The sequence below is a fragment of the Coregonus clupeaformis genome, chromosome 39 (assembly GCF_020615455.1).
Source record: "Coregonus clupeaformis isolate EN_2021a chromosome 39, ASM2061545v1, whole genome shotgun sequence".
Lineage (NCBI taxonomy): Eukaryota > Metazoa > Chordata > Actinopteri > Salmoniformes > Salmonidae > Coregonus > Coregonus clupeaformis.
The window spans coordinates 11400212-11421961 of NC_059230.1; the positions used below are offsets into that span (position 1 = coordinate 11400212).

Sequence of the window (21750 nt, forward strand, 5' to 3'; positions counted from 1 at the left end):
GTAAGTGGGAAAACGTGTCTATTGCCGCGTTCAAAACAACTGGGAACTCGGAAATCTCCAACTTCCGACTTTAGTGCATTCAAGACAACTGGGAACTCTGGAAAAAACAAGCTCTGACTGGGAAAAATCTTTTTGAACGGTCATCCAACTCAGAAGTCCATCTTTCTAGAGCACCGCACCCACTTTCCCACATGGTGACCTCTGACCTCACCTACTAAGGAAATGGCCTCTATAACAGCATTTTCGGCAGTTAAATGCAACAACGAAACATGATTCATAAAGAGCAATCTATTAATGTGGTTTTTGAACTCTATATTTGTTTATAAGCATGATAGCTGTACTTTTAGTTTATGGTTGACACAGCTTGTTGGCCATTAGCCAATCTGCATTTCTCAACAAGTTGAAATTACATGAATGCATCCAACTGGTATTTACGACTTCACAACTACTAAATTCCCACCTCCCACATGATTACAAACGCAGCATCAGAATGGAAACTTGAGAAGCCCAACATAACAATCCGGTCACAACAGACAATGCCAGGAACATTGTGAATGGCATTTATTTTTTTCCGCTGTACCGAAACAAAACAAAACCGTGACCACAAAACCACAATATGTACCGAACCGTGGGTTTGGTGAACCGTTACACCCCTACAAACTATGAGTTATTGAAAAATGCAGAATACTAAAAAAATTATCCTTACAGTCAGCGCCAGATATAAAATGGGTAGAAAATGGCAAGCCACTGTTCAAAGTGAAGACCAATGTAGCTTCAACAATATACCCTCAAGCATGTCTTCTACCTTCCAACATCAAAACAACTTGTTAAAGCTGTTGTAACAAACACCATAAGACATCTGTGTTCTGTATTTCCCTGTCTAGGATCTGCACCTCCACAGCTTCTTCCAGCACTACCAGCTGATGAGGTCCTCCTCAGAGGGCAACCCAGCAGAACTCATCAAGTCTCTAAAGGTGAGAGACACTTCTGTTGTGAAGTCTCATATACGCTGTCACTTTGTATTGCCGTCTGACTTTTTCAACCCTCTCTCATTTGGGATCATGTTCAACATACCATGAAAAGTTATATTGTAAAGGTTGTGTATTAATGCCTACCTCTGTGTTGTGTCCCCAGTATGTGTTTGTGACCAACAACCAAGTGTCTGGGAACTCTGGGACCACTCATGAGGTTCTGGCCACCGCCATCACAGCCATCCTCAAACAGACAGCCGATTTCAACACCAGCAACAAGCTGCTGAAGGTGTGTGAGTGTGTCTGTGTGTGTTTATTTGGATCCCCATTAGCTTTTGCAGAAACAGCAGCGTGGGCACACTTTTACTTGTCACGTTCAAGCTAAAAATGTAAATTCCCATACTGACCAGTAGGTGTCACTACAGCACATACAACTGAACCAGCCACTAGTTCCTTGAAAGGGAAAGTGGATTCCCTAAATGTTGTGTCACCACTAAGCATGTTTTGACCACCCACAAATGTTTTCGAAACAATTACTTTTGTGCAGTTTTCTATTATCAGTATACCCAGGATTCTTGCACACGAAGCCCATATTATAGAGCCCATATTATAGAGCCCATTGGTGTTTTTGACTTTCGTCAGACTATTGATATGATCTCTCTTAGTAAGTGCGCGTACCAAATGGCACCGTATTCCCTTTATAGTGCACTACTTTTGACCAGGGCTCTGGCCAAAAGTAGTACACTATATAAGTAACAGGGTGGCAATTGGGACGCTGTCTAAATGTTTCACAATTGCGCAGTAGGTCCAATGTCTTCTGTTCCTCTTCCTCTTTTCTAGTATTCCTGGTTCTTCTTTGAGACGATGGCCAAGTCCATGGCCCAGTACCTGCAGGAGGGGAACAGGATCAAGGTTGGCAAATGTTCTATTCTATCTGTCCCACATTTAAAGAGGGTGTACACACACACAGACACACACACACACACACACACACACACACAAAACAGCCATTCCTGACAATTCCTCAGGGGGATGGGTACAGTTATTAATCTTGTCATGGAAATATTTATCATGCAAATATTTATCTGTGCGGTCCCGTGGTGTTTCATTTTACACTCTCTTTCCTCACTGCAAAAATTTGGCAATGAACACTTCCTCATTCTACATGCATGTGTCTCTTGTCATAAACACATGCGCACTCACACACACACACACACACACTCCCAGCAATAACCGTCCAGCCTCCCTCCACTCCCACACAAGTATTTCGCTTCTCTTTTTTTTCCTGAAGGTTTTTTCCTTTTAGTAAATGAAAGTTCAGATGATGATAAGGATATACCTAGTTGTACTCTTATCTTGGCAACAGTTTAGAAACAGGCCCAGTAAAATTCAGACTGGAGTCTCTACTGCAGATTAACTAAGGCTGCTGAAATTGAGCACAATTATAATATAATTGAGAAAATATTCACTAATACATTTGAGGATTTTACAAGCTGTGCACATTTTAGTGAGTCATAACTCTTAGGCATCCAGCTATTGTGAAAGAAATGTATTTCTCAATGAGTAGAAGAGTACACTTGTTCCTTCCTTCCATCCTATCTGGTAATATAAGATTAGTGTATCTGCAATTGGGGCAGAATCTTAACTTGAGTTAGATCCTCAAATCCACACACTTTAGACCCATAGAACTCAATTGGAGATTTGCACGAAAATTGCCTTACCCAAGTTAAGATTCAGCCCTTATTGAACTAAGTTGTCGTCGGGCCGAGAGGTTCACATGCCCCGGGTCACCATCTTGTCAACATACACTACAGGCCCCCATACAGTATCTGAACCATACACTACAGCCCCCCATACAGTACCTGATCCATACACTACAGCCCCCCATACAGTATCTGAACCATACACTACAGGCCCCCATACAGTACCTGAACCATACACTACAGCCCCCCATACAGTATCTGAACCATACGCTACAGCCCCCCATACAGTACCTGAACCATACACTACAGGCCCCCATACAGTATCTGAACCATACGCTACAGCCCCCCCATACAGTATCTGAACCATACACTACAGGCCCCCATACAGTACCTGAACCATACACTACAGCCCCCATACAGTACCTGAACCATACACTACAGCCCCCCATACAGTATCTGAACCATACGCTACAGGCCCCCCATACAGTACCTGAACCATACACTACAGGCCCCCATACAGTATCTGAACCATACGCTACAGCCCCCATACAGTATCTGAACCATACACTACAGCCCCCATACAGTACCTGAACCATACACTACAGCCCCCATACAGTATCTGAACCATACACTACAGCCTCCCCATACAGTACCTGAACCATACACTACAGGCCCCCATACAGTACCTGAACCAGACACTACAGGCCCCCATACAGTATCTGAACCATACACTACAGGCCCCCATACAGTACCTGAACCATACACTACAGCCCCCCATACAGTATCTGAACCATACGCTACAGCCCCCCATACAGTATCTGAACCATACACTACAGCCTCCCCATACAGTACCTGAACCATACACTACAGGCCCCCATACAGTACCTGAACCAGACACTACAGGCCCCCATACAGTACCTGAACCATACACTACAGCCCCCCATACAGTACCTGAACCATACACTACAGCCCCCCATACAGTACCTGAACCATACACTACAGCCCCCCATACAGTACCTGAACCATACGCTACAGGCCCCCATACAGTACCTGAACCATACACTACAGGCCCCCATACAGTACCTGAACCATACACTACAGGTCGCCATACAGTACCTGAACCATACACTACAGCCCCCCATACAGTACCTGAACCATACACTACAGCCCCCAATACAGTACCTGAACCATACACTACAGGCCCCCATACAGTACCTGAACCATACACTACAGCCCCCCATACAGTACCTGAACCATACACTACAGGCCCCCATACAGTACCTGAACCATACGCTACAGCCCCCCATACAGTACCTGAACCATACACTACAGGCCCCCATACAGTACCTGAACCATACACTACAGCCCCCCATACAGTACCTGAACCATACACTACAGCCCCCCATACAGTACCTGAACCATACACTACAGCCCCCCATACAGTACCTGAACCATACACTACAGGCCCCCATACAGTACCTGAACCATACACTACAGGCCCCCATACAGTACCTGAACCATACACTACAGCCCCCATACAGTACCTGAACCATACACTACAGGTCCCCATACAGTACCTGAACCATACGCTACAGGCCCCCATACAGTACCTGAACCATACACTACAGCCCCCCATAAAGTACCTGAACCATACACTACAGCCCCCATACAGTACCTGAACCATACACTACAGCCCCCCATACAGTACCTGAACCATACACTACAGCCCCCCATACAGTACCTGAACCATACACTACAGGCCCCCATACAGTACCTGAACCATACACTACAGCCCCCCATACAGTACCTGAACCATACACTACAGCCCCCCATACAGTACCTGAACCATACACTACAGCCCCCATACAGTACCTGAACCATACACTACAGGCCCCCATACAGTACCTGAACCATACGCTACAGCCCCCATACAGTACCTGAACCATACACTACAGCCCCCCATACAGTACCTGAACCATACACTACAGCCCCCAATACAGTACCTGAACCATACACTACAGGCCCCCATACAGTACCTGAACCATACACTACAGGCCCCCATACAGTACCTGAACCATACACTACAGGCCCCCATACAGTACCTGAACCATACACTACAGGCCCCCATACAGTACCTGAACCATACACTACAGCCCCCCATACAGTACCTGAACCATACACTACAGGTCCCCATACAGTACCTGAACCATACGCTACAGGCCCCCATACAGTACCTGAACCATACACTACAGCCCCCCATAAAGTACCTGAACCATACACTACAGCCCCCATACAGTACCTGAACCATACACTACAGCCCCCAATACAGTACCTGAACCATACACTACAGCCCCCCATACAGTACCTGAACCATACACTACAGCCCCCAATACAGTACCTGAACCATACACTACAGGCCCCCATACAGTACCTGAACCATACACTACAGGCCCCCCATACAGTACCTGAACCATACACTACAGCCCCCATACAGTACCTGAACCATACGCTACAGCCCCCATACAGTACCTGAACCATACACTACAGGCCCCCATACAGTACCTGAACCATACACTACAGCCCCCCCATACAGTACCTGAACCATACACTACAGCCCCCCATACAGTACCTGAACCATACACTACAGCCCCCCATACAGTACCTGAACCATACACTACAGGCCCCCATACAGTACCTGAACCATACACTACAGGCCCCCATACAGTACCTGAACCATACACTACAGCCCCCCATACAGTACCTGAACCATACACTACAGGTCCCCATACAGTACCTGAACCATACGCTACAGGCCCCCATACAGTACCTGAACCCTACACTACAGCCCCCCATAAAGTACCTGAACCATACACTACAGCCCCCCATACAGTACCTGAACCATACACTACAGCCCCCCATACAGTACCTGAACCATACACTACAGCCCCCCATACAGTACCTGAACCATACACTACAGCCCCCCATACAGTACCTGAACCATACACTACAGCCCCCAATACAGTACCTGAACCATACACTACAGGCCCCCATACAGTACCTGAACCATACACTACAGGCCCCCATACAGTACCTGAACCATACACTACAGCCCCCATACAGTACCTGAACCATACACTACAGCCCCCCATACAGTACCTGAACCATACACTACAGCCCCCCATACAGTACCTGAACCATACACTACAGCCCCCCATACAGTACCTGAACCATACACTACAGCCCCCCATACAGTACCTGAACCATACACTACAGGACAGACATAATACAAAATACATTATCGCTGCTCTGAAAAAGGAATACTGTTGATATTGAGAGGGTCCCCGTTAAAGACCAAACCTTCTACTGAAACTAGCGATAATGTGTGGTGAATTCAGTGTACTGTAAGTCAGGTGCTGTATATGAAAGATGTTCTTGGTGTGCTTAGTTGGTTAGTCATGGTCTGCTTAATGCCCTAATCTGTGTTTGTCTCCACAGCGCTGTCTGACCTTCATGAATAGAGGCTTTGCCTTCAGCCTGGTCAATGACTACATGTGTGGCTTCACACTCAAAGACCCCAAGGTACTCGACAGCAGCAAGAGTACCAACAACAGTACTTCTTCAATTGTTGATCATTTTACAGTTGAAGTCGGAAGTTTACATACACCTTAGCAAAATACATTTAAACTCAGTTTTTCACAATTCCTGACATTTAATCCTAGTATAAATTCCCTGTCTTAGGTCAGTTAGGATCACCACTTTATTTTAAGAATGTGAAATGTCAGAATAATAGTACAGATAATGATTTATTTCAGCTTTTATTTCTTTCATCACATACCCAGTGGGTCAGAAGTTTACATACACTCGATTAGTATTTGGTAGCATTGTCATTAAATTGTTTAACTTGGGTCAAACGTTTCGGGTAGCCTTCCACAAGCATCCCACAATAAGTTGGGTGAATTTTGGCCCATTCCTCCTGACAGAGCTGGTGTAACTGAGTCAGGTTTGTAGGCCTCCTTGCTCGCACACACTTTTTCAGTTCTGCCCACAAATGTTCTATAGGATTGAGGTCAGGGCTTTGTGATGGCCACTCCAATACCTTGACTTTGTTGTCCTTAAGCCATTTTGCCACAACTTTGGAAGGATGCTTGGGATCATTGTCCATTTGGAAGAGCTATTTGCGACCAAGCTTTAACTTCCTGACTGATGTCTTGAGATGTTGCTTCAATATATCCACATAATTTTCCTTCCTAAGGGGCCTTTCAGGTTATGTCGATATAGGACTCGTTTTACTGTGGATATATATACTTTTGTACCCATTTCCTCCAGCATCTTCACAAGGTCCTTTGCTGTTGTTCTGGGATTTGATTTGCACTTTTCGCACCAAAGTACGTTCATCTCTAGGAGACAGAACGCGTCTCCTTCCTGAGCGGTATGACGACTGTGTGGTCTCATGGTGTTTATACTTGCATACTATTGTTTGTACAGATGAACGTGTTACCTTCAGGCGTTTGGAAATTGCTCCCAAGGATGAACCAGACTTGTGGAGGTCTACAATTGTTTTTCTGAGGTCTTGGCTGATTTCTTTTGATTTTCTCATGATGTCAAGCGAAGAGGCACTGAGTTTGAAGGTAGGCCTTGAAATACATCCACAGGTACACCTCCAAATGACTCAAATGATGTCAATTAGCCTATCAGAAGCTTCTAAAGCCATGACATCATTTTCTAGAATTTTCCAAGCTGTTTAAAGGCACAGTCAACTTAGTGTATGTACACTTCTGACCCACTGGAATTGTGATACAGTGAATTATAAGTGAAATAATCTGTCTGTAAACAATTGTTGGAAAAATTACTTGTGTCATGCACAAAGTAGATGTCCTAACCGACTTGCCAAAACTATAGTTTGTTAACAAGAAATTTGTGGAGTGGTTGAAAAACAAGTTTTAATGACTCCAGCCTAAGTGTATGTAAACTTCCGACTTCAACTGTATATATATATATATTATATTATATTATGTAGGTACTGTGCAATAACAATAGCACTTCTGCTATTGTTGATCTAACATTCTTAATGCAACAGTTGACAGTAGATGCACGTTGACTGTGGGAAATGTGCTCTACACATGAAATAAGAGCGTGCTATAAGGGATCATGAATAGTAATAGTATAATAGTATAGTGGTCCTCTGTAGCTCAGCTGGTAGAGCACGGCGCTTGTAACGCCAAGGTAGTGGGTTCAATCCCCGGGACCACCCATACACAAAAATGTATGCACGCATGACTGTAAGTCGCTTTGGATAAAAGCGTCTGCTAAATGGCATTTTATTATTATTATTATAATAATAAAGGCTATAAAGCTGTGACTACCATAACATAACAGTACGACCCTGGCAGGTATAATAATAATCCTTTAGCATGTGGCCTCTAGCACTCCATTAACATGCCGACAGATTTGATCAACACTATATTATCAGCCTTAGCATATTACTAACAAATAAAAATCAACATGTATGTCCATTATATTATTAACCCTTCGATTGCCAGTGGCTCTACAATGTTTTGTCTTTGGGATTGAAAATAATCTCTACCTGAATTATTTTAATTTGTAGGATGAAAATAGATGATTTATTTCTGGTCATCTTGAGTTCCAGTATGTGTGTTGTCTTAAGATGTGTTTTGTAATGCTAGAGTGGTTTGTTGACTGACAGGTCTTGACGGAGATGAAGTTTGACTTCTTGATGACTGTGTGCAACCACGAGCACAGCACTACATCCCGCTCAACCTGCCCATGGCCATCAGCCGCACCAAGCTGCAGAGAGTGCAGGGTAAGGTGCTCCTAATCTCACGCCATGCTGCTCTGTTCTATCAACTACCTACCTGCATTTGCTCCATGCCAGTGCCACCATAGAAATAAGAATGAATAAAAAGGGAGTCTCCATTCAAGTCAATGATGGCATAATGGGTGGATTGGCAGCCATTTTGAGTGTACCCATGCCAGGAAGTAAAATCAGGACGTGTGCTCTTCAATCTGTGTTGTGTATTGTTGATTCAACTCAACTGACATTTACAAAAAATACATTCCATTGCATGAGCCACATCAGTTAGCATCATTTCAATGAACATTCTACATTACCATGGCAATCCTGCATCAGCTGATAGAACATTCCAAAATACCATGGAAATTATTGCATCACAATACCAGACAGCCATTGTGAGTGTACCCATGAGTTTACCAGCCAATTGCCAGGGTTAGAGCTTCCAAGTCCTTTCTATTCATTCTTATTTCTATGAGTGCCACACACAACCATCTATTACTGAAGTGCATAACTCGGGCCTTGTTCTGCATTGTATGCTGGTTTTCCTTTCTCCCTGGTCACTTAAAGGGAAACTTCACCACTTTTCAACCTCATATTCATCCTCAGTTTGAAAAGCTTTGAAATTAACCTTTAATGTATCAATTAATGTAACTGATGGAAAAAACTACTTACAATACACGGACCCTTGAGGACCAAAGCTGTGCACCCCACTAATCTGCGTTATTGGTTTGGCCCACTCACCAGTTCACACACAAGTCTATTACAGAGCAGACCATGTGAAGTCTAGCAAAAGGGGCGTTGTTAAATGAATTCTATGGATGATATTTAGCCCACCACAGCCACAGTATGTTCTGATAGTACTACTGCATGGTATGTTCATTTGTTTCTCCTCCCTCTTCTTTTGTTTCGTTTTGCTTGTGGTCATCAGATTTTATTTCATACGCGACTGAGCTTTCTGGCGCAGTAGGTAGGTGAGTAGGTGATGCCTCCATAACATCAACCGCCACGTTTGCAGTTTGAACGCCAACTGAGGCGGCACGCAACTAACTAACTAACTAGTTCTGCTAGCTCCGTCTATCCAGGACACTCCTCCTTCACTCTTCATGATTGCTAACAGCCATATTGCCTGCTTGGGCCAGTGCTTTGTTGTGGCCTGTCTGTCTGTCTGTCTGTTTGTCATTCCAACACTCTAGTCTTATTAATCCTGTCTGACTTGCTGTATTGGATCAGCATTACCAGTTCAGAGAGACACTGAGGGGAACTCAGAAAACAACTTGTTCTACCTTTTTTTAATCAAAAGCTCAACACAAATTATTTGGTCAAACATTCTACACATTCTACAAACATAAATTACATATTCTACTGTAGTGGATTGACTTCTTAGGCCTAAACCTATGCAGAAAATGTACATCTCAAAACATATTATGCAATTACATTTATAAGGTGTTCATGCTCTCACAGGTTTTTCTCTGATTTCCCAGGTTAGAAGGTGGTGGTGTTTTGCATTGGAGAAAATGTTTGCTGAGTCAGTGTGTTCAACATGTGATGTTGTCGCATTTCTCCCTGTAATTTGTCAGCCACGTCATTCCATGAGTGAAACAACAGGATATGTACCATATCACTTGAATGCTACCAGTCAGTCCCATGTTAAAGAGATTGGTTGATTGAAATCATAGATGTACTCCTATACATTAAAGCAGGGTAGACTGCACCTGTTGCTAGTACCCATGTGTATTCCCTATGTAGTGCACTTCTTTTCACCAGAGCACCCTATTCCCTATATACAGTGAGGTCCCAAAAGTATTGGGACAGTGACATATGTTTTGTTGTTTTGGCTCTGTAGAGGTGAGGAGGAGGGGGAGATAGACAGACAGCTACACCCAGAACGAGGTGAGGAGGAGGGGGAGATAGACAGACAGCTACACCCAGAACGAGGTGAGGAGGAGGGGGAGATAGACAGACAGCTACACCCAGAACGAGGTGAGGAGGAGGGGGAGATAGACAGACAGCTACAACCAGAACGAGGTGAGGAGGAGGGGAGATAGACAGACAGCTACACCCAGAACGAGGTGAGGAGGAGGGGGAGATAGACAGACAGCTACACCCAGAACGAGGTGAGGAGGAGGGGGAGATAGACAGACAGCTACACCCAGAACGAGGTGAGGAGGAGGGGGGAGATAGACAGACAGCTACACCCAGAACGAGGTGAGGAGGAGGGGGAGATAGACAGACAGCTACACCCAGAACGAGGTGAGGAGGAGGGGGAGATAGACAGACAGCTACACCCAGAACGAGGTGAGGAGGAGGGGAGATAGACAGACAGCTACACCCAGAACGAGGTGAGGAGGAGGGGGAGATAGACAGACAGCTACACCCAGAACGAGGTGAGGAGGAGGGGGAGATAGACAGACAGCTACACCCAGAACGAGGTGAGGAGGAGGGGGAGATAGACAGACAGCTACACCCAGAACGAGGTGAGGAGGAGGGGGGAGATAGACAGACAGCTACACCCAGAACGAGGTGAGGAGGAGGGGGAGATAGACAGACAGCTACACCCAGAACGAGGTGAGGAGGAGGGGGAGATAGACAGACAGCTACACCCAGAACGAGGTGAGGAGGAGGGGGAGATAGACAGACAGCTACCAACCTGTACGCATTTTGCTGTACGCAAAAATAGGCTTGTATTTGGCACATTGTGGTTTTTCACTCAACCGTCTGAAGTTGGAGCTGAGCCAATCAGACAACTTGGGCGAGGAGAAAACATCTCTAGCTCTCCGCTCCGGCCCACCCCCTGTAGCTGGATGGCAGCTCTCGACTTCATCCATTGATACTACTGATGTGTGAAGAAAAAGGTTATGGAAAATGGAGAATGAACTGTTTGCCAAATAGATTTTCCAAAATTCTATGTGTTAGTCAAGCACATTGCCACTAATGTTTTGTAGTTAGCTCCTTAGCTAAGGCGTCATTACGACGAAGGTAGTTAGCTACAGCGTTTAGTCAACTTAAAGGCTCTGCATGGTCAATCAGACGTCTGCATTGGCCATGTAGAATTTACGGTGAACAGAGTGTCCACAAAGCCTCGGGAAAACGTCCCGAGTGTCTGTTGCTGTTGTAGAAAATACAGGATAGTAAATGAATAACTAGAGTAAGGAATGTTCACTGTCTCTCCTGACCCAAGATAAGAAAGTAGTCTGTTATGCAAATCCATACTGTATCAGCCTTGTAGATGCAAATAGTCACTGGCAGCCGAGCATTGTGTTGCGTGAAAGGCCAGCTTTCGAATAGTGTTTCTCTCATCATACAGTAGATAGGTTTTGCTTGACATGGGCCGTGATAGTGTCACATGGTGCTGTTGGACAGTATGTTATGGGTAGTGCTGAGCGGTTAGTGCTTATTGAGGTCAGTTCGGTTTCGGTTAGATTATTTGGGTTGAATGCTGTAACAACACAGAATAAAACAATTAATAAAAGTCTCATGATGGTAGTGACTGTCCATTACTGCTTATCACTTATTAACCATTATTTATTCACATTTACTTTAATAAAATATTTTTGTTGTTGTGTATATTACATTTGTTTTATTGATAACTTTATTATTTTATTCCAAGTCATCATCTCATCTCTATAGAGCTGATGCCTATGCTTTCTGACAAAAACACTATTTTGTAGTTCTTCCAAGTAAATAAGGCATACTTTTATGACTGCCGAATACCAACTATCAATCACTATCAGAAACTACAACTCCCTACTACATCGCACAGTTCATGTGTTAGTCAAGCACATTGCCACTAATGTTTTGTAGTTAGCTCCTTAGCTAAGGCGTCATTACGACGAAGGTAGTTAGCTACAGCGTTTAGTCAACTTAAAGGCTCTGCATGGTCAATCAGACGTCTGCATTGGCCATGCAGCATTTACGGTGATATGTCCTCTGCAGAAGGCATTGATACAGTTAATGACAGCTCTAACTTGAGATTGTTAGAAAACCTTTAAAACCTGTAAAATTATAATAACTTAACTATTAACTTGATGTTACCCTATTCATCCCCCCTTCTGTATGTCAGAACCAGCAGGCCCGGATCTGTCTGCTGTACCTTCCACTGCTTGAGCTGCTCTACCAGAACCTCAAGCAGCTGTCTGCCCAGCAGCACACCTCCAGCCCTGGCCTGGGCCTCACCGTGAGTCCCCCTCTAACCTCCATCCCTGGAGGTCCTGACTTACTCTAGCTAGTCTCATGACATATCAGTCATATATTGACGTTTTGGGGTTTTAACTGAAAATTAGAATTTGGTTTTCAGATTATTTCCTGAATTTACAGAAATGAAATGGAATTGACCCCGACCCTATGGTTGTCCCTTGCTTTTCAGGGTTCCATAGATTACTTGAGATCAACCAGCTCGATGGACAGCCGCAGGACCAGCATGGCCATCGATAAAGACCACGGTCAGTGGGACATATGTGACTGCTCAATGTGCTAACCACTCATCACTGTGTGTTTGCCTGTACAGTAGAGCAGGTGAACAGATCCATTAGAACGCCATCATTTCCCATCAAAATGTTGCTCTGATGTTTTGGAACCGCCAGGATCAATAAAATAGATACTTTATTGTTCATTTGGTTAGAACAGAAATTCTCCTTATGCTTTTTTTCCCAAACCCACACACCACAGGAGGCTGGTGAGGGGAGGACGGGTGGAATGGAGTAAGTAAACGGAACAGTATTAAATACATGGAAACCATATGATCTCTTGAAACCGTCTGTTTGATACAATTCCATCCATCCCGTCCTCCCAAATTAAGGTGCCACACACATCAAGAGGCACAGGGACAACCACAGTGCAGCGCCTCTGGATAGATATTTTTTCTGTTAAGTGCCTTGCTCAAGGGCACAACGGTAGTGTTAGTAATGACACCAGATGCCAGTTCAATCCCCACTTCTTCTGTGTCGCCTGGCCTGGGACCAGGCGACACAGAAGCCAGCAACCTTTCTAACCAGTCCACCTCTCTAACCTCTGGGCTACCTACTGCTACCTACCGCCCACAAAATGAATTTGAGAAGCTTTGTAAACATGTTTCTTTGTTCTCCCCAGGCCCAGTAGCTCAGAATGGCCACCTGGTGAGGAGGGAGGACTCCAGAGGATCTCTGTTCATGGACCTTGGCACTCCAAACAGCTCTGAGGTAAAAGACAGAGGGAGGGTGGTGGATTGGTCCATACAAATAAAACGGAGACCGTGTGTGCATCCTAAATGGCACCCTATTCCCTATATAGTGCACTACTGACCCATAGGGTAGTGCACTATAAATTGACTAGGATGCCATTTGGGACACAACTAGAGAGAATACCCTGGGTCATGTTCGGTAGGGAACATTGTAGCAATAGTCAAATATTGAATAGGATGTTTCACATCCTGTTCAATTTAAAAATAAACATGGTTCTTATACCACTCACTCTGTGGTGAGACAGACAGACAGACAGACAGACAGACAGACAGACAGACGCCTCTTCTCATCTGTTGTTTTTCCAGTCACATATTGACACTTTGTTCTTTCTCCAACACATGCAGGCCGTTAAAATGTTAAGTGCCTTGTCGGTTCACATAGTTAAAAAGACACTATCCAGTCTCTTGACTCTCTGCCAGTGGTATAGAAACAACATGTTGGCTGGAGATCAGATGAGGAAAGACAGACATTTAATAATAATAATATAATATGCCATTTAGCAGACGCTTTTATCCAAAGCGACTTACAGTCATGCGTGCATAATTTTTTTTGTGTATGGGTGGTCCCGGGGATCAAACCCACTACCTTGGCATTACAAGCGCCGTGCTCTACCAGCTGAGCTACAGAGGACCACAAGGAAGTAATAAGACAAGAGCAGATGTCAATCTACTTGAAATCATCCTTTTTCTTAGTCATGGTATGACTGAGTGCCACTGTTTCAAATTATTATATTTCTTACTCTGTGGTATGAATTAAAGCCACGGGTTCTAAACTGTGTTTTTTCTTCCTCTGTGGTGTTTTTCACTCAGCTTCACAGAAGGGGCTCTGAGGTGAGACAAACAGACAGAGAGAGCCTGATCTCATGTTTTTTCCCCGACAGATATTGATGTTAGATTTTGTATTCAAAATGTAACATATGATTTTAGTTGAAAGTTTACATTTAGGATTGTATTTAAAAGAGGGGAAGGGTGATACTGCCATGTTTTCTTCCTCTGTGGTGTCCCTCCCAGCCACTGTTTCTGACACCGTGATTTCTTCCTCTGTGGTGTCCCTCCCTGCCACTGTTTCTGACACCAGTATATTGTCCTCCAGCTTCACCGGCGGGGCTCCACTATGAGTAGCAGTACTACTCTCCCTTCCATAGGAAAACTGGGCCACTATGAGATCGAAGGACTCACATCGTCAGGACCATCTCAGAAGGTCAGCCAACACAACATTACATACACCTAAAACACTGTATTATAATACTGTATTATCCAGAGATCCTATGAAATTATTTATTGTTAAATAATAATTATTGAGTTGTATATGAAATTCTATGGTATTATATACAGTGCTATGAAAAAGTATTTGCCCCCTTTCTAATTTTCTCTACTTTTGCATATTTGTGATACTGAATGTTATCAGATCTTCAATCAAAACCTAATATTAGATAAAGGGAACATAAGTGAACAAATAACACAACAATTACATATTTATTTCATTTATTTCATTTATTTCATAAACAAAGTTATGCAACACCCAATTCCCCTGTGTGAAAAAGTAATTGCCCCCTTACACTCAATAACTAGTTGTGCCACCTTTAGCTGCAATGACTCTAACCAAATGCTTCCTGTAGTTGTTGATCAGTCTCTCACATCGCTGTGGAGGAATTTTGGCCCACTCTTCCATGCAGAACTGCTTTAACTCAGTGACGTGTGGGTTTTCAAGCATGAACTGCTCGTTTCAAGTCCTGCCACAACATCTCAATTGGGATTAGGTCTGGACTTTGACTAGGCCATTCCAAAACTTCAAATTTGTTGCTTTTTAGCAATTTTCATGTAGACTTGATTGTGTGTTTTGTATCATTGTCTTGCTGAATGACCAAGCTGCGCTTCAGCTTCAGCTCACAGACGGATGGTCTGACATTCTCCTGTAGAATTCTCTGATACAGAGCAGAATTCATGGTTCCTTCTATTAAGGCAAGTCGTCCAGGTCCTGAGGCAGTAAAGCATCCCCAAACAATCACACCACCACCACCATACTTGACCTTTGGTATGATGTTCTTACTGTGGAATGCAGAGTTTGGTTTTCGCCAGGCATTACTGGAACCATGTCGTCCAAAAAGTTATAATTTTGAATCATCTGTCCATAGAACGTTCTTCCAAGAGTCTTGATGATCATCCAGGTGCTTTTTGGCAAACTTGAGTCAACTTTTTGGACGAGATAGGTCCCATTATGCCTGGCGAAAACCAAACACTGCATTCCACAGTAAGAACATCATACCAAAGGTCAAGAATGGTGGTGGTGGTGTGATGGTTTGGGGATGCTTTACTGCCTCAGGACCTGGACGACTTGCCATAATAGAAGGAACCATGAATTCTGCTCTGTTTGGGGAGTCTCCCACATGGCTTTTAGGCAAACACCAAACGTGTTTGCTTATTTTTTTCATTAAGCAATATCTTTTTTCTGGCCACTCTTCCGTAAAGCCCAGCTCTGTGGAGTGTACGGCTTAAAGTGGTCCTATGGACAGATACTCCAATCTCCGCTGTGGAGCTTTGCAGCTCTTTCAGGGTTATCTTTGGTATTTTTGTTGCCTCTCTGATTAATGCCCTCCTTGCCTGGTCCGTGGGTTTTGGTGGGCGGCCTTCTCTTGGCAGGTTTGTTGTGGTGCCATATTCTTTAAATTTTTTTATAATGGATTCAATGGTGCTCTGTGGGATGTTCAAAGTTTCAGATATTTTTTTACAACCCAACCCTGATCTGTACTTCTCCACAACTTTGTCCGTGACCTGTTTGGAGAGCTCCTTGGTCTTCATGGTGCCGCTTGTTTGGTGGTGCCCCTTGCTTAGTGGTGTTGCAGACTCTGGGGCCTTTCAGAACTGGTGTGTATATATACTGAGATCATGTGGCACTTAAATAAAGTCCACCTGTGTGCAATCTAACTAATTATGTGACTTCTGAAGGTAATTGGTTGCACCAGATCATATTTAGGGGCTTCATAGCAAAGGGGGTGAATACGTATGCACGCACCACCTTTCCGTTATTTTTTTATTTTGAATTATTTGAAACAAGTCATTTTTTTCATTTCACTTCACCAATTTGGACTATTTTGTGTATGTCCATTGCATGAAATCCAAATTAAAATCCATTTAAATCACAGGTTGTAATGCAACAAAATAGGAAAAACGCCAAGGGGGGTGAATACTTTCGCAAGGCACTGTACATACCTAGATACTGTATGAATTCCCGACTGTTATGATGTTTTAGCAGACATGGGTAGCATTCCAAATGGCACTGGCCTGGTCATCGTGTAATTGTCTGGGTATTGTTGCCTGTTGGCATGCTAAGTGTCTCAGTGTATGTCTCTCTCCTGTTGTGTCTCTGTCTCTAGACATCCTGCTGGCCTACTGGAACAAGGTCAACCCTCAGGACATCATCAACTTCGTCAGTCTACTAGAGTGAGTACACACACCCTCTGGGTGTATGCAGGATCACAATAGAATAGAATAGGTTATATTCTATTTAGGGTGCGTTCGTAAGTTCACTCTGGAGTTCCAGATTGTGCTCAGAGCGTGCTCTCGTCGTTCGTAAATTCAGTGCGTTTCGATCTCGGAGCGTTCAGAGCGCACACTGGACGCTCTGGCTGAGGAGTAGGGTTTATCCGAGCGTTCTGACCTCACAACGGCAGTCAAGCACCCAAGCTAACTGGCTAAAGTTGGCTAGCTTGCTAGCTACTTCCAGACACAAATGAGAGAACACCTCACTCTGACCATTTTACTCCCCCCTAGCAGAGCTGGTTAGGCTGTTTTCATGTTGTCTAGAGGGTTGATGACTGTAACTGCGTTATGTCAACCATTTCATTCAGTTTTTTAGCCGATGTTTACTTACACCTGTCATAACAACCAAGTTTTTGTGACAAGTTAATGGCATCGTAAATTCCTTAAATATTCTGCTCTGAAATCGGAGTAGATAGCCAGAGTGAATTTACGAATGCACCCTTAGTCTACTGGAGTGAGTACAGCACAGGAGGTTGGTGGTACCTTAATAGGGGAGGACGGGCTCGTGGTAATGGCTGGAGCGGAATAAGTGGAGTTGTATCAAATACATCAAACACATGGTTTGATGTCATTCCATTTGCCCCGTTCCAGCCATTATTATGAGCCATCCTCCCCTCAGCAGCCTCCACTGGAGTACAGAGAACATCTGTGTGGATGCAAAACTAGAAAATAATAGGTTATCCTCTCCTGTGTGGATGCATGATTAAAGTCAGTACTTTTTCCTGATCACACACCCTGAGCTGTAGTTACAGTGAATCCCTAAAACTAGTTGTCAATTGTCACATTAAGAAATGTGTGTTTGTGCACAGGCAGTCATTTGTCAACAAAGACATTGTTATTAATGGCAAGTTTGATAGAATTACAGCCTTAGAACGTATTTGTACCTATGAGGAACCGAACCCTCTGAACTTAAAATGCTCTGTTTGGTTGATGATTAACACTTTATAGCTGAAGGTTTTCGTACAGTAGGCTAACCTATCACTGTCACTTATCAAGTGATTTTATATTGTTGTCCTATTTGCACACCACTAAGTCAACTATGTAATGAACAAGACTATTAACAATAACATTATTAAATGTCTTTCAGGACGTGCCTGGTGCAGTTCCGCTATGTTGGAAAGAGGAACATTGGGAGGTAGGATGATGTTTGGATTCTGTACAGCACAAATAGGTAGGGCTACTAATTCTGTCCTAAACAGGTACATGGTACATGTGTCTCTGTGTGTATTTGTAGGAGTCAGCAAGCTTGGATGTCCAAGCTAAGGTTCCTCGCGAGTCCAATTAATTATATAATAATCATTGTCCCCCACCCATCTTTAGACTTGGTTGTCAAAGCTTGTTATTCCTTTTTATTTTTTGTTCCTTGTTCCTTGCTAATAAATGATGTAATTGTCATTGTTTATGCACCTACTCTTATCTTTAGGTATGTGTCTGAGTCTGGTTTATCAAGTTTCAAGCTTTAATGTCACGCGCACAAGTACAGTGGCTTATCAAGTTTCAAGTTTTAATGTCACGTGCACAAGTACAGTGAAATGCCTTTCTTGCTAGCTCCAAACCTAACAATGCAATAATTCAATATCAATGTAGCCCTAAAAATAACAAAGTACAACAAAAACACACAAACAATAAGAAATAAGAACAGCACGAGAACGTAAGAAGATACAGTTCCTTCAGAAAGTATTCACACCCCTTGACTTACAGCCTGAATTTAAAATGGATTAAATTTAGATTTATTTTCACTGGCCTACACACAATACCCCATAATGTCAAAGTGTAATTATGTTTTTCAAAGTTGTAACTTTTCATTAATGAAAAGCTGAAATGTCTTGAGTCAATAAGTATTCAACCCCTTTGTTCAGGAGTACAAATGTGCTTAACAAGTCACATAATAAGTTGCATGGACTCACTCTGTGTGCAATAATAGTGTTTAACATGATTTTTGAATGACTACATCATCTCTGTACCCCACACATACAATTATCTGTAAGGTCCCACAGATTCAACCACAAAGACCAGAGAGGTTTTCCAATTCTTCACAAAGAAGGTCACCTATTGGAAGATATAAAAAAAGCAGACATTCAATATCCCTTTGAGCATGGTGAAGTTATTAAATACACTTTGGATGGTGTGTCAATACACCCAGTCACTACAAAGATACAGCCGTCCTTCCTAACTCAGATCCCGTCATTCGCATGAAGAAAAGACAGAGATATAGGGGGCGCAGATCTGGGTGCCTTGTGATAATTCGTCAACGATTAGATAACCCGCCTCAACCATTCGTTCTATTGGCCAACATGCAATCACTGGAGAATAAACTGGATGAGGTCCATTCAAGACAATAACAGCTGGTGCGCGATGTCTAATATTAAAGAAGTCTCGAGGTATTGCTCGCCTGAGGTAGAGTACCTCATGATAAGCTGTAGACCACACTATCTACCAAGATTCAATGTCTAAAGCTAACTCTCTCTCCTCTGCTCTCGTCCTTCTAGACCTATCTGCTGCCTTTGATACTGTGAACCATCAGATCCTCCTCTCCACCCTCTCCGAGTTGGGCATCTCCGGCGTGGCTCACTCTTGGATTGCGTCCTACCTGACAGGTCGCTCCTACCAGGTGGCGTGGCGAGAATCTGTCTCCGCACCACGTGCTCTCACCACTGGTGTCCCCCAGGGCTCAGTTCTAGGCCCTCTCCTATTCTCGCTATACACCAAGTCACTTGGCTCTGTCATATCCTCACATGGCCTCTCCTATCATTGCTACGCAGACAACACACAATTAATCTTCTCCCTTCCCCCTTCTGATAACCAGGTGGCGAATCGCATCTCTGCATGTCTGGCAGACATATCACTGTGGATGACGGATCACCACCTCAAGCTGAACCTCGGCAAGACGGAGCTGCTCTTCCTCCCGGATAAGGACTGCCCGTTCCATGATCTCGCCATCACGGTTGACAACTCCGTTGTGTCCTCCTCCCAGAGTGCAAAGAGCCTTGGCGTGACCCTGGACAACACCCTGTCGTTCTCCGCTAACATCAAGGCGGTGACCCGATCCTATAGGTTCATGCTCTACAACATTCGCAGAGTACGACCCTGCCTTACACAGGAAGCGGCACAGGTCCTAATCCAGGCACTTGTCATCTCCCGTCTGGATTACTGCAACTCGCTGTTGGCTGGGCTCCCTGCCTGTGCCATTAAACCCCTACAACTCATCCAGAACGCCGCAGCCCGTCTGGTGTTCAACCTTCCCAAGTTCTCTCACGTCACCCCGCTCCTCCGCACACTCCACTGGCTTCCAGTTGAAGCTTGCATCTGCTATAAGACCATGGTGCTTGCCTACGGAGCTGTGAGGGGAACGGCACCTCCGTACCTTCAGGCTCTGATCAGTCCCTACACTCGAAAGAGGACATTGCGTTTATCCACCTCTGGCCTGCTGGCCCCCCTACCTCTGCGGAAGCACAGTTCCCGCTCAGCCCAGTCAAAACTGTTCGCTGCTCTGGCACCCCAATGGTGGAACAAGCTCCCTCACAACGCCAGGACAGCGGAGTCACTCACCACCTTCCGGAGACACTTGAAACCCCACCTCTTTAAGGAATACCTGGGATAGGATAAAGTAATCCTTCTACCCCCCCTTACCCCACCCCCAAAAAATAATATATATATATATATATATATTGTAAAGTGGTTGTCCCACTGGCTATCATAAGGTGAATGCACCAATTTGTAAGTCGCTCTGGATAAGAGCGTCTGCTAAATGACGAAAATGTAAATGTAAATGTAAAAGACAGTTTTCATCTATATTTTTCGTGGCCGTCTATTTACCATCACAAACCGATGCTGGCACTAAGACCGCACTCAACGAGCTGTATAAGGCCATAAGCAAACAAGAAAATGCTCATCCAGAAGCGGCGCTCCTAGTGGCCGGGGACGTTAATGCAGGAAAACGTACATCCGTTTTACCTCATTTCTACCAGCATGTCACGTGCAACCAGAGGACAAAAAACTCTAGACCACCTTTACTCCACACACAGAGATGCATACAAAGCTCTCCCTCGCCCTCCATTTGGCAAATCTGACCATAATTCTATCTCTCCTGATTCCTGCTTACAAGCAAAAACTAAAGCAGGAAGTACCAGTGACTCGCTCAATACGAAAGTGGTCAGATGACGCGGATACTACGCTACAGGACTGTTTTTCTAGCACAGACTGGAATATGTTCCGTGATTCATCCAATGGCATTGAGGAGTATACCACCTCAGTCGCCGGCTTCATCAATAAGTGCATCGACGACGTCGTCCCCACAGTGACCGTACGTACATATCCCAACCAGAAGCCATGGATTACAGGCAACATCCTCACCGAGCTAAAGGCTAGAGCTGCCGCTTTCAAGGAGCGGGACACTAATCCATACGCTTATAAGAAATCCCGCTATGCCCTCAGACGAACCATCAAAGAGGCAAAGCATCAATACAGGACTAAGATTGAATCCTGTACACTGGGTGTATCCTACACTGG

General features: G+C 44.2%; 1 protein-coding gene across 1 annotated transcript; it reads left to right on the forward strand.

The window, feature by feature from the left end:
- The first annotated feature begins 616 nt into the window (after positions 1–616).
- LOC121554168 (dedicator of cytokinesis protein 11-like) lies at positions 617–18636 on the forward strand. The gene is made up of 13 exons (XM_045211811.1): positions 617–628; positions 885–974; positions 1135–1260; positions 1812–1883; positions 6170–6253; positions 8379–8495; positions 12547–12660; positions 12850–12925; positions 13572–13660; positions 14512–14532; positions 14795–14902; positions 17076–17142; positions 18329–18636. The coding sequence occupies exons 1-12, from the start codon at positions 617–619 to the stop codon at positions 17139–17141; spliced, it is 975 nt and encodes a 324-aa protein (XP_045067746.1). The 3' UTR covers position 17142; positions 18329–18636.
- The last annotated feature ends 3114 nt before the right edge of the window (positions 18637–21750 follow it).